The sequence below is a fragment of the Mauremys reevesii genome, linkage group 2, assembly GCF_016161935.1.
Source record: "Mauremys reevesii isolate NIE-2019 linkage group 2, ASM1616193v1, whole genome shotgun sequence".
Classification (NCBI taxonomy): Eukaryota; Metazoa; Chordata; order Testudines; family Geoemydidae; genus Mauremys; species Mauremys reevesii.
The window spans coordinates 114,120,292-114,133,950 of record NC_052624.1 but is presented as its reverse complement, the minus strand read 5'-3'; the positions used below and the strand labels follow the sequence as shown (position 1 = coordinate 114,133,950).

The 13,659-nt window shown below is 42.7% G+C and overlaps 1 protein-coding gene across 9 annotated transcripts in view; it reads right to left on the bottom strand.

The window, feature by feature from the left end:
• Window positions 1–13,659, bottom strand: part of COL15A1 (collagen type XV alpha 1 chain) — a 276,139-nt gene that overhangs the window by 42,349 nt on the left and 220,131 nt on the right. For all 9 annotated transcript variants that reach the window (XR_005594255.1, XM_039525414.1, XM_039525413.1 and 6 more), the window contains 4 exons: window positions 11,825–11,860; window positions 10,483–10,545; window positions 8,597–8,674; window positions 8,440–8,475 (listed from right to left, as the gene is read on the bottom strand). Coding sequence is in view for 8 of the 9 variants with exons in the window: in XM_039525414.1 (XP_039381348.1) it covers window positions 8,440–8,475; window positions 8,597–8,674; window positions 10,483–10,545; window positions 11,825–11,860 (213 nt within the window). In the remaining variant the exon portion in view is untranslated. The remainder of the gene's footprint in view (window positions 1–8,439; window positions 8,476–8,596; window positions 8,675–10,482; window positions 10,546–11,824; window positions 11,861–13,659) is intronic.

Sequence of the window (13,659 nt, the reverse complement as noted above, 5' to 3'; positions counted from 1 at the left end):
GGAACCAAAAATGCTCCTACAAAATGCTCGATTAGATGGTTGTTTACACTGCAGTGCCCAAAGACTCCAACAGGGATTAGCCTCCACTGTGTTAGGCACCGTACAAACACAATCTGCATCAATGTTTTTGTTCTGCACCTGACACAGAGGTAGCAAAGGCAGATTTCTTAGAATACATTTTTTTTGCCCTGATCCTGCAAACACTTTCTCACATAAGTCATATTACTCACACCAGTGGTCTTATTGATGTCACTAGGGCTGGATCAGGAACTATATTCTGTTTTACTTGCTCAGGGCTAGAGTGTAGCTGGCCCTTAAGTGGCTGCAGTGGGGTGGGAAGGAGTGAGCAGATTCCCCTCATGCAGGCTGTGTAGCCAGTCAGAACTGCAGCCCCCGTAGTGGAGAGAGAACAGGAGCTGCTTCTGAGATGCTTTCCCCGGGGCAACTTGTCTGAAAGGGGGCATGGAGCAGGCAGAGCCGTGACTGTCTCTTCTATGCCATGCATGCTCCTTCCAGGGCAATGAGTGATTTGGGAAGTATTTGCCCCACTGAGGCAGGCTGCCTCCAGTGCTCCCCCTGGGGTTGCATGGCCCCCATACCATCCCTTACTATAGGCAGTGATGAAATGCACAACCTAGCCCTACGGTTATTTTGCACATTTAAAGCTGTAATGGATAAAGAGTCTGATTCATAGCAACCAGTACTGGTCTCTGATGAAACTGATGGTAGCTAATGACTGACTCATCATTCCGTTCTATTGCTCATGATTCATAGATTCCAAGGCCAGAAGGGACCAGTGGGATCGTCTAGTCTGACCTCATGTAGAACACAAGCCATGGAACTTCCCTGAAAAAGTCCCGACAGAATATTTTCTAGAAAAAACATCCAATCTTGATTTAAGAGTTGCCAGTGGTTCCAATGGTTCCAGTCAGGAACGTGGGGTTTAGGGATGAGGGAGGAAGAGAAGCTGAATAACACAAAAAGAAAGAAGAGTTAAAAGAAACTAGACTGAAGATATGAAAACAGAGTAATAGTAACAAATGAGATAAATGAATAATGGAGTGAAAATAGGACAGCTAGAAAGGGGAAAAATAAGGAAAGCAGGGGACAAAAGCAATTTTGAGAGGTGACCATTTAAGAATGGTAAAGCTGCAGAAATGTTCTGAATGCCTCTAGAGAAAATGAGGTCAGAGAGCCACCCAGCACATTATTCCATTGCTCTCCTTAGATCTGCTTTCAAGGCCAGAAATCCTTATTCAAGTCTTCCTCACATCCTGTATCATCTATTGCAATTACTGTTTCTATGGGCTTCACAAGCCCCTGCTCACCCTGCTCTCACAGGACAGAAGGCAACAGCTTCTACCTCCATGACACTAAATCCAAATTACACCTCTGAATTCAAATTGTCAATGAGGAACTGCAACGTGCCTTAGCTCAGAATGTGCCCGATAATTAAGAGCCCCTTTGAAAGGGCTTCTCAGTGTAGTGTTGTCTCTGACAGGCTGTTCAATGAAGTCTTGCTACTGCTGCAGCTTCCTACATGGATGTGCAGATCAGTTCATTTGGAAAGTGTGCCCCTCCTTGCCCTGCTGTGTTTGCTATTCAGCCAAGTCCTGCAGCTGCTGCTACGGCTTAGAGCACTGACCCACTAAGAAAGCTGGGGCACTGGAGTAGCTGCCTCAGCTGGAAGAGTTGTGTTCCATTCATAGCTGTGACTGGTGCATATAGCACTGGGATGAAGGCACATTTATTTTACTTTGTATTTTCCCACGTTTCTGAGTGGGACAGTGCCCATATGATAGGGCCTCTCTCCTAAACCTATCAGACCCCAAAGGCTTCCCTAGTTACTATGCAAAGGACTCTCTGGGGCAAATCAGGTTCTTGGCTCAGTTCAGCAGCAGTGGCAATGGGAGCACTGTCCTGTGCCTCTGCCATATAGCAGGGAAATGGGAAGGCATCCCTTTTGCCTGAGGATGCAGAGGGCCTTATCAGTATCCCAGAAAGCTGGAGATGAGCGTAAGGTGCAGGGTTGGCTGGCTACCCTCAGAGATGCTGGAGGTGAGCAGGGCATATAAGGCCAGCACTCTGTCCTCATTCCCACTCACCCCAGAAGGCTGTTCCGGTCCTTGGCATTCATATAGTGATTATTTTACCCACAGACCCCAAAGCACTTTACAAAGGTAACTAGCATGCTCTCCATTGTACACGTGGAAAAAGCAAGGCACGGAGAGGTGAAGTGACAGGCCCCAGTCACACAGTGAGTTGGTAGCACAGCTGGGAATAGCACCTGAGTTGGTAGCACAGCTGGGAATAGCACCTGGGTCTTATTATTTCTAGTCTGGCCTTCTATCCATTACTGCCTCTTGTTGTCAAGTGGTTTAGGCAGCCTGGGGGTCTATTTGGGAGTCAGCATGGTGCCATGAAAGCTTAGCCTTATAGCTGTATTTGGATGATATTCGCCCTCAGGGTCCACACATCATCTGATTAATAAGATCTGAAATACTGATATTGTCTGAATGTCCCTACTCCAATCCCTACTCCAAACTAAGGCCTGGTCTACACTACATGTTTAAACCGAATTTAGAAGTGTTAAACCGATTTAACCCTGCACCCGTCCACACAACAAGGCCCTTTATATCGATATAAAGGGCTCTTTAAACCGGTTTCTGTACTCCTCCCCGACGAGAGGAGTAGTGCTGAAATTGGTATTGCCATGTCGGATTAGGGTTAGTGTGGCCGCAAATCGACGGTATTGGCCTCTCGGTGGTATCCCACAGTGCACCATTGTGACCGCTCTGGAAAGCAATCTGAACTTGGATGCACTGGCCAGGTAGACAGGAAAATCCCCATGAACAGTGCTGTGTGACAAGCGTAACAGAAAGCCAAAGAATCAAATGGATGCTCATGGAGAGAGGGAGGGGGTATTGAGGACTCCAGCTATCCCACAGTCCCCGCAGTCTCCGAAAAGCATTTGCATTCTTGGCTGAGCTCCCAATCCAGGGAAAAAAGGTGTGAAATGATTGTCTGCCGTTGCTTTCACGGAGGAAGGATTGAGTGACGACATTTACCCAGAATCACCCGCGACACTGTTTTTGCATTGGGATCTCAACCCAGAATTCCAATGGGCGGGGGAGACTGCAAGAACTATGGGATAGCTACCCACAGTACAACGCTCCGGAAATCGACGCTAGCCTTGGTACATGGACACACACCACCGAATTAATGTGCTTAGTGTGGCCGTGTGCACTCGACTTTATACAATCTGTTTTACAAAACCGATTTATGTAAAATCGGAATAATCCCATAGTGTAGACATACCCTAAGAGACTGATCTCCAAATTGATGGACTGTCAACTACATTCTCCTCTCATTCCAAACTGGCCACCATTTGTCCTTCGCTGTTTTCTAACAGCAATAATGCATATTCATGGAGAGGCTAACCCATCTATCTGATGATTAATGTGTCAAACTATAGTTTGTGGCTCACATATAGTAATTCATTGTATAAGCAGCCAACTAAAAAAAGAAAAGAATTCATCACAGGATAATTCCTAGGCAAAAATATGATTAATGTTGGAATATTTTCAAGTTGTGTCATCCATCTAGTACCATCACGTATATTTCTTTCCTGCCCAAACATAATTAAATTAAAAGAGAACTTTACAATTAGTAATATAGGGGAGTGTTGCTGTACAATAATAACAACTTCAAGAATCTGAAAAGCCCATCAGTACTGGCATCCACAATATAAATCTGATATTAATAATAAAATTGCGACATGTTACAGGGGATTTCAGACTCTTCTTTCATTTCCTGTTTGTAGTCAGATTGTGCCTGAGTGATCACAGCTGAAGCCTAGGGTAGGAACAGACAGCAGCTGACAGGCAGGCTCTCAGGGAAGTGAAAGAACCACAGCATTGCCACCTCAAATGTTCAAAATCATGGGACAAGGCTCCCCTAAATCATGAGGTTTAAAAATAAGTAAATTATTGGCTCCTCTTCTTTGCCTTCTGGTTTTGGAGCCTTTAAAGAACACTTGGATCAAGCTTTTCTCTGCATCCATGAAGGGTAGAGATATCAACCAGCAAAAATAGGTGAGATTCTCACATAATCCCTTGTCTCCAGGTGCTGGGGTTTTAAGTAAACCATCAAAGATTGTGAGACTCTCAATAAAAATCATTAGAATTGGCAACTCCCTCCTTATTTCCTGCTTCACGATTCCAGCTCTGGCCTCTCCATGATGAGTATCAGTAACTTGGGAAGGGAAAGACAAGTTGCCACCACTTGCAGCAGCTAGGGGGCAAAAGAAGCAAGTGAAAAAGCCTGTGAGCATTCCGCCATCAATGGCAGGGTAGGGAGGGGAAATTGGACCCTCTGTTAGTGCTCTGATGTGCTTCTTGCAGGGAGCCAGCTCTCCCTAATCCTCCGTACCACCTTGGGAGGGCCAGGCTATCATTACCAGTGCAAGGAAGGAGATCAAAGGTGCTAACTTGACCCTCACTCTAGCAGAAGGTTGGTTTTAGTGCATATTTTCTGCTTTTGTTATCAGCCATGCTGACCTAGTAAGAATGCCATCACTCTTGACCTGCTACTGGAATTTGTACTGGCATCTCAGCCCCCAGGCAGATGCTACTACTTACTTAGTGCCCTATATCCCAAACTGCTGCTATTCCCCTTGCTTTCCCTCTGGAGCCTTGAAAAGCAGGGAAGCAGTAGGTGGGACGATTCTCTTACATCTGTAACAGACTTCTTGGGAGCTTGCCCCTCAGCTGATCATGCTCCAGACATCATAAATGATCAGCCTTGAAGGCCCACAAAGGTCCCATTTACTTTGAAGACCTCAAGTCATTTTGCTGCAGTTGAGATCAGGTGATGCACTTGAGATAAAAGCCCCTTGACTTCAGTTCAGTTGTGAGGTTGGCTGTGCAACTCTACCGGAGTTTAAGAGCATCTGGAGCCTCTTCTTACCTTGCCTGCACAGAGTACCTACATTGCCAGATCCTGCACAGCCTCCTGCATGGGTGGATGGAGCCTTGACTTCACACTCGCCTCACAATGCTATGGCCAGCAGAGCTGAGCAGGCAGAGACGAAGAAACAGAGGCAGATTCATGACTCCCTGAGGCTCCTGCTCCATAGCTGTGTTGCCCCTTCCTCAGGATGGATTGCGAAGTGACAATCCGATCCCTAATGCGGAGGGAAATGGGCTTTTTGAGGGATGGGTCATTGACTGAAATTTACTTCCCCAGCTGATGTGCCAAAACCTGATGTTTTTTTTTAAACTTCCTTGCCATGCTGCATCACTTATTGCTTCAAAGAATGGCACCGAACTCATAAGAGGGGGAAGAATGACCTTTCTGTTCTGAGGGGGATTTGGGAGGGTTCATTTTTGGACATAAAAATTGGTCCTATTATCTATTTTTTGTAAAATACAAATTGCACATGGGCCCAAAACCCTGGCTAGTCACAAACAAATAACTAAATACATTCCCAAAATAAACTCCTTGCATTTCTGGAGTTCCCTCAGAGTGAATTGTGGAAGCAGAGATAATTTGCGACATCTACTGAGGTGAATTAGAAGAGCATCAGGCTTATCTCTAGAATCCCTTGTTTTTAGTGAGAAGACATAATTATGTCATCTTATTGTTTTTAAAGGTCTTATTTTATAACTCATTTCCTTTTTTACTGCAGCATAATTTGTAGGAGATACTTTTTCTATCATCACAAAGAGTCCTTCAGTTAGGGTGACCAGATGTCCTGATTTTATAGAGACAGTCCCGATATTTGGGGCTTTGTCTTATATAGGCTCCTATTACCTCCCACCCCGTGTCCCGATTTTTCACACTTGCTGTCTGGTCACCCTATCAGCGATGAAGTGCTCAGGCTTTAATCTCACACACTGCTTGCCTTGCCTTCAGACATTATTACAATCAATATAATTTGTGTTAGGATGGTATAAAGCAACGGAGTGGGAAAGAGGGAGGAACTGGATGATTCTAGGCATAGAAAGACTGGACCAAATCCTGAGACAGCATAAATGTGCCAAAATCTAATGAGGTGCAGCCATTTAGGCAAGTGTAAGTAAAGGCTTGTCTACATTTAACACACTACAGTGGCACAGCTGCAGTGCAAGATTGTCCTGTTGGCTTAAGAAATCTGCCTCCTTGAAAGGCAGTAGCTAGGTGGATGGAAGAATTCCACTGTCGACCTAAAGCTGTCTACATGGAGTGTTGGGTCAGCTTATATCACTTGGGGTGTGGATTTTAGCTGGGTCAACCTAATATTCTAGTGTTGACCAGGCCTAAGGCATTCACGTGGCGCAACATGCGTACACTGAGATACACGAGCATCCCGTGGTGGTGTAAAAGGATCCCGTGTGCTCTTCGGTGGGGGCAGAGAGGCTAGATCAGAAAAGCGACATGTCCTCTCAGAAAAGGCTGTGTCTCTAAGTCAAAAGGCAAGATCAGCTCATCCTGCAGTGATTTAAGGAGGGGAAAGGGAACTCAAGTGGATAATGTAAGTTAGGGTAGCCCTCCCAAGATACACTTTGCACCAAAGCAACCAACAGAAGTGTCATGCAACACATCCAACCAGCCCCTCAAAAAAAACTTCAGTAAAACAACAAGTACGGACAAGGTACCCAGAACAACATAATTACTGTGTGTCAAAGATGCCCTTTACTGAAATTTGCCATCTCGCACAGGGCAGCCCTGGCCATATTATATCAAAAGCTGAAGCCAGGAGATAGCCAACCGCTAAAAGGAAGTGGTTTAAACCACTGCATAATATTTCATAGTCTATCAACCCAGCAGGACACCAGGGAACATGGTAAGAAAAGAAGGTTGATGATGCAAACAGACACAGCACAAGAAACTTCAACTTCAGCACATAACAAATGGCATCAGCGGGAGGGCAAACAAATCATAGGTTCCCAAAAGGATGGGCACCTAACACACACTGCATGCACCAGAGGAAATCAAAGCATTGCCAGCCAGTCTGTGCCACCATCATAGGTATGGCATAGCATGATATTTCAGAGATTTCTCTACTGCATTCCTGCCTGCCATCTTTGCAGATGCTTCCAACCTCTCATTAATGTCATTAGTGCTATAGATCCTGTAGCCTTTGTCAAGCTGCTAAGAGCAAACTGCCTCCTCTGTCAATTTTTCTAGCCAGCTAGAGTTAAATCACAAATTCACCTAGTGTAATTTGCCTTTGAATCACAGCAGGATCTCACTTTGACACTCCAGGATACTCACTTTAAATGCTGGAACAAATTTTCCAATGTAGATGCTTGCAGTTGTGCACTTAGAATTGTATGCATATAATTTATGCTCACAGATGTGATGTGTATGTACAAAGTGAGTATTTGTGCATGAACATAGTCAGCTGGGCACCCAACTAACAAGTACGCATGTAAATACCTGATGTAGATACACCCATTGGGCATTTAGATTCATAGCTTAGACATGTGTGCAATCACATGTGCCTAAATTTGAAAATCTGGCCTGCTGTATTTTAAATTTACTGTACATCACTTTTACACACAATTTTCAGGACTGCATTTTCCGCACTGAGACTATTATAGCTGTAAAAGGAACTGAGAAAATGCTCATTAAAACTGGGAATTGAAATAAGCAGGGGTCATGTTGTATCATAATTTGGGGTCAGGAACTTAGAACTGATGTCTTCCGAAAATTCAGAAGTGCCAAATTGATATGTGAGGTAAACCCACTGAAATCAGTGGAGTTACACCAAGGATGAATTGGGCCCTCAAATGCATGTGTTCAGGAAAACCACTACCCTCTTCTAGCCAAGGGAGTTTTTTAAAATCTGACAAAAAACTGGTGCATTCCAAGGTAAAGGGATTAAAATCATTACACCTGGAATGCACTGCAACAGATTGTACCAAATTCATCCCCACTGCTTTTTGTTCAACTATTTTCCAGTTATGAAGTTTCAAGCTTTGAGAGCATCATTCCTTGTAGAGTCAACAAATTTCAAACCTAGGGAGCCTAAAGCAAAGCATCTAAAGCTATATTTAGGTACTTAAATAAATGGCCTCATTTTCATGTCCAATCTGCAGATTCCACTGAAGGCAAGGGAGCTGAACACAATTCAGCACCTGTGAAAATCAGGTCAGACTTATTTAGATGCCTGAATATGGATTTAGGTTTCTAGCTTTGCAAACAAGTTTTGAAAAATGTGGCCTCTGTTTTTTAATTATCACATGATACATGTGTGCTATCACTTGTTACATTCTAAACCAAAACAGGAACAATTTGCAGTACTGTATACCAAAGACAAATACTTCAAAGACATTGCTGTCTGTGGGTATTATGCTTCATCTTTGCCTAATGGTATTGAAAAACTAAAGCTAATTGACTAATCTCTGTAAAATCAAAAAGTACAAATACATTAAAAAATAGCAAATATCTTACCATAGGCCCTGGTGGCCCCATTGCCCCACGTTCACCCTGTGAGAGAGACATTTGTATTAGTGATGAAGAGAAAATCTAATGTCTTGTTGGCCTGGTTGGTAATGGAGTGCAAGTCCACCAAGTGTTCCAAAAGAACTTGGTAACAGTATTAGCTTACCTTCTGCCCTTGTCTTCCTGTTAGTTCTCTTAGAGATCCATCTGCGGATATGATAGATCCGGGTTCTCCCTTTTCACCCTACAATTCACATAATCATTTGGCGATGTTTATACAACAGTTCTAAACAAAGCTTTACTTGCACTGACCAGAGAGCTTCAAAAGGTCAGTGCAGCAACATTTTTGTTAGTTCAAAGTGGTGACAGGCTGGTTGGGGAGGTGGCAACTACAAAAATGTGACTAGGGTGGATTTCAATTGTGGGGGGAGATGAGGGTTGTTTCTTTTTTAACCACGGTACAATAAAACAAAAATATCCTGCTCCTAAAAGCCCTGAAAGAAAACCAAAATAGTACAACAAGCCTTCCCTTATCTAGTGCCCCTATGTGAAAGTGTAACATGAAACCTCAATAGCTCCCTGGCTGTCATCAAAGCAAAGGTCTTTTCTTCTAAACATTTGGAGCATGATGCTGTCCTATTCCCTCTAGCCAATAAACTTTAGCCACCGAGAGCTGGGCTGTGAACCCCTTAGTTTCACTAATGAGCTGCTACTCCAAGGAAGGATCCCATTGAATTCAATGGGACTAATCACACGAATAACTGCTCCGCAGTGGGAATAAGTGGTTCCCAGTGTGGCCCCAGTAGCTGCCATCACCCACCCTACTGCAGCCGAGGCATCCTGAACAACCTGGTCCCATAACCTCAAAGTGAAGAAATGTGGCCTCTGGCTTGACATCAACCCTGCTCACCACAGTGACTCTGCAGAATTCTCAGCTCAGTGCACTGCCATTCTACTGCATCTTCCCTGAAAGCTTTAGAAATGTTTGAGTCACTCATACTTAGGCTCCCAAGAAGGCTGGCCTGGATGTATCACTAACCCCATCTCTTGTTCAGTACTATGGACTCAGTGCCATGAGGAAAGTATTCCATGGACTTCTAAAGTGAGTATTTCCCCAAATATTTCTTCGATGGACTACACTCCCAGAGATCCTTCAGTCGTACAGCCTGAGATCAGCAGCCTTAAAAACAGCTGCCATTCTTGGCTCAGGATCATTGGAAGATCATTGACCCTGTGGTCAAACACATGCCAGAACCTCAGCATGCCATCTTTCATTCACCGGCATGTAATTTCACAGTTAAGGAGTGCTAGTTTTGCTCCTGCTCTGGGACCCTATTTCAGACTTTAATTAAACAATATCTACACCATCACATTAACTGACAAGAAATCAACGAAACAGTTGTATAAGCTACTTAAGAATGCAAAGGATCAGAAGAATGGTCTTTTGCTTTCCTTTTTCTCTTCTCATCCTCAAAGCTGCAGTAGCCCAGTTGTTCCTGACCATCTGCTTCCTGCCCCCATTCATCTCCTAACAATTCCACAATCCCAAACCCCACAGAACTAGAGTCCTCAAATCCTGCTCATTCTGTGCAGTGGGGTTCTGTTACAGGCAGGGTCCTCTGTACCCATAAAGGAGGCAGCAAGATTTGTCCTTCTATAATTTACATAGTAGCCTTTTTGCTGCGATTCCTTTTTCCTTCCTGCACCGTTGGCATGGATGATCAAGTTTACAGAAAAAGGTCAGCTCAGATCCAAAATGTTTAATGTTTATGCAGAGTCATTCTGACAGTTGTGCAAAATGAAATGTAGAGTTTCAGCATCAGAGTCTGTATATTAGTCCCCAAGAGAATTTCAAGGTATTTTGTTTAATATTGCTCATTTCCACGGAAATCTCTTTTGAAACTCTAGTAGCAACTCATTAATATCCCTGTGGAGAGCAAAATGAAAACCATAAAAGCAACAGAATAATGCCACCAGACGTAAATTTTTTAACACATTTCTGAGCATATTCATTCCTCTAGTGCACATGGGATGCTACTCATTCCTTCTTACCCGTTGTCCTTTTGGTCCTTGTAATCCAGTCAGTCCAATGGCACCTTTTGGTCCCCTTGGGCCCTGAAAGAGTAAAAACAAAAGTCTGTGTGTCTCTTTTATAACTGGTTTGGATAAGAGCTTTTCAGATATCAGTTGAGCATAAGGAAGCACATTTTGATCAATTTAATTTCAGATAGTTGGAGATCTGAAACTTTGAATCAGTCCAGTTTTAACTGTCCCAGGAATTCCTTTCCCTAGTCTAAGGCCACTGCTATCTGCATCACTTAATTACAGAAACTATTCCCTACAGTTGTCCTGTGGAGAAAGGTTGGCTTGCATTTTGTGTTGCAGATTTCCCTTAAAAGTGCAATGAAAACCATTTTTTTTACCCTGCAAAAGATGAATTCCAGTTTCTGTGTTTCTTCTGCATCAGTATAGAACAAAACTAACAGCTAAAGCAGATGAGTGTGACATTTAAGTCTTCACAATTATTCTAGTAACAATTAGGGATCTTATGCAACTTGTTACATTAATTTTTAAAAGCTTCTCCATTCATTGTCTCTGTTTCTATGCAGCTCACAAAACCCTGACCTACCTTTTGCCTAGATTATTCTTTCTATGGACTATGCAGCCTGGGATCCTGTACCCATGCCTACACTCTGAAACCATCAATGGCTTTTGAAACTTTTGAAAAATTCTTATATCTGAATCCATAAACTAAATAAAATTGGTAGGGAGTTACAATTTGATCACAATAATAGACAGACAGCATGACACTAAGGTGCTAGGATTTTGGTATTATATCATTTTGGAGAAGCCCTATAGAATTTAATAAGAATTAATTTTGCAGAGTTCTTTGTATCATCCTATAGAATTTAAACAGGGTATTGTGTCCCTGTTACAGAATATTATAGGATGGGCCAAAAAACCTATAGAAAGGATATAATTCTCTATTAAATGCTATAGCTTTGAAGGTAATTTCTTTAATACACTACTGATTTCATCCCTTAAAAATTCTGTAGGGCTTTTTTATAGGGAGTAAACACTTATCAGACCTGGTTACAAATTTAAAATATGGCACTAAATTGAATTAAGTCAAATATTAAGTATAAATATGATACAATTTATGTACCAAAATGGATGATGCATCTTTTAACTTCCATTGAACAAGTGTTTATTTCTTAAGTATTTGTTACATTCGTCCTAGTTTTACTCAGACTTACATTCTCCCATTTGACATTTATGAACTTTGAGAATTTGTCAGCCTTTGTATCAATTTTGTGCGATTCCAAAGCTGAAACATTAATGAACTCATTTCCATATTTAAAACTGACTTAAAACCTTAGAACATAATGCTTACAGGAAATCCTGGTAGACCGGGCCTGCCGTCTAGCCCCTGTAAAATGCAAAAAACACACAAGTACATATTATAGACTTGTAAAATGGATTATGCAGTTTCTATGTATCTACTAGTTTGTGAACATCAACTATTTTTGAACTGTATTCATATGAAAAATACTTCATTAAGGTGGTGTTAAGGTTGCAGACATGCAGCACTGCCCTGTGCTCTCTCCAGAGCATTAGAGATTAATTCTCAAATGTTGGAAAACCCAGGAAATGCAGAGAGTTTAGGTGACATTTCCCTCACAGCACAGCCACATAATAGCTTAACTCTGCCCCCTCCGTCCTAAGGACATTACGGTACTTTACTCCTTCTTCAGCCTCTGCCAGCCAGCAGCGAATAGCTCATGGATCAGTGGTGTTACACAAAGAACAGAGAGGCCCCATTGCACTGTGAATAGGAGACCTGATTTGGATTTGTGCTGAGCACAGAGGAAATGACAGATTTGTTGAGGGAAGTAAGGTACTGTTATCATCCCAGTCCCTCTTGCCATCCCCAGGGGGTCAAATTTAAAGCTGGATGGCTGTGCTGTGTGTGAAGAGTCATCCGTATTGTCGTCTTAGTCATGGTGAGCTTGGCAGTCTACTACTCCCCCTGTTGGCTTCTCCTTCCTTTTTTAGGAAAAGATCTAAGGCCTGGCTGTCCACTACAGGTAGCCAGGGAGATTCTTGGATGGGAAGCCCAAGGTTCTCCTTCTCTCTGCAACCCTGACAGTGATGCAGTATGGCCCACCAGATCCCCAGCATGCCTCCTCCAGATCTGTAATTGAAATATAACATGATATGCATTATATACACTAACTAGAATGCATTTTTGCTGCACAATATAGAAGATGCAAGTTACACAGCCGTTAGAATCTACTGTTGTGAGAAATGCTGGACTGCAAAAAATTGCTACTGCCAAAATTACAGGGGCCACTGGACAGGGCGAGTGGAAAAAGGCTAGGAGAGCACAAATGACAGGTTGCAGAGAAGGGGCTAACAAAGTCTGAAACGGAACTTTCCAGAATCTCAGAAAGGATTCAGCCTTAATCTGCTCCAGGGGTGGACAGAAGTTTGCCCCTTGCTTCAATTAAATAAAACCATCTGTGATCAAAACAAGAGTTAAACATTTACTTTGGTGACAGGAGTTATCAGCACAAGCAATGAAAATAATAAAAGACACAGTTTGTTCATGTCAGATAAATTGTTCTAACAGGATACTCTGAGCATCTGGCATTTCTTGCCCCATTTGGGGAGGCTTAGCCTCCAAGCCTCTTATACCCACTGCCCATAAGGTTTATAAAGGTGAGCCACTCAAATCCATAAGACACATGGGCCCAATTCTACCTTCATATGCATCCATAGAGCTCCCACAAAGTCAATAGAAAATGAATGTGCTGTCTTGACTTCTCCTCTAAACCATTTTTTAAATTAAAAAGCAAAAAACAAAACAAGCAAAAACAAACAAACAAACAAACAAAACCCATCCCCACTCCAGCACAGCCTTCTTCCTCAAATGTGGCTTTTGGGACAACTAGTAAGGGGTTCTTAAGTGATTTCTAGTCATTATTCACATGATGCTTAGTTATCAATGGGGGCGGGACCTGCAGGGAATAGCAATGAGCACATCAAAAAATGTAACCTTAAATCAAGTCTGCTTTGTTTTGTATAAAAGCAGTGGTGCAAAGAAGCCTGAGCACACTGGTGAATCTAACTGTTGGAGCTTGGAATCAGTATAGAGAAGCATCCAGAATTTCAGATGTTTAATTGAACTCTCCTAAACTCCTGGCTGAAAAAAACAAGCCCAAAATC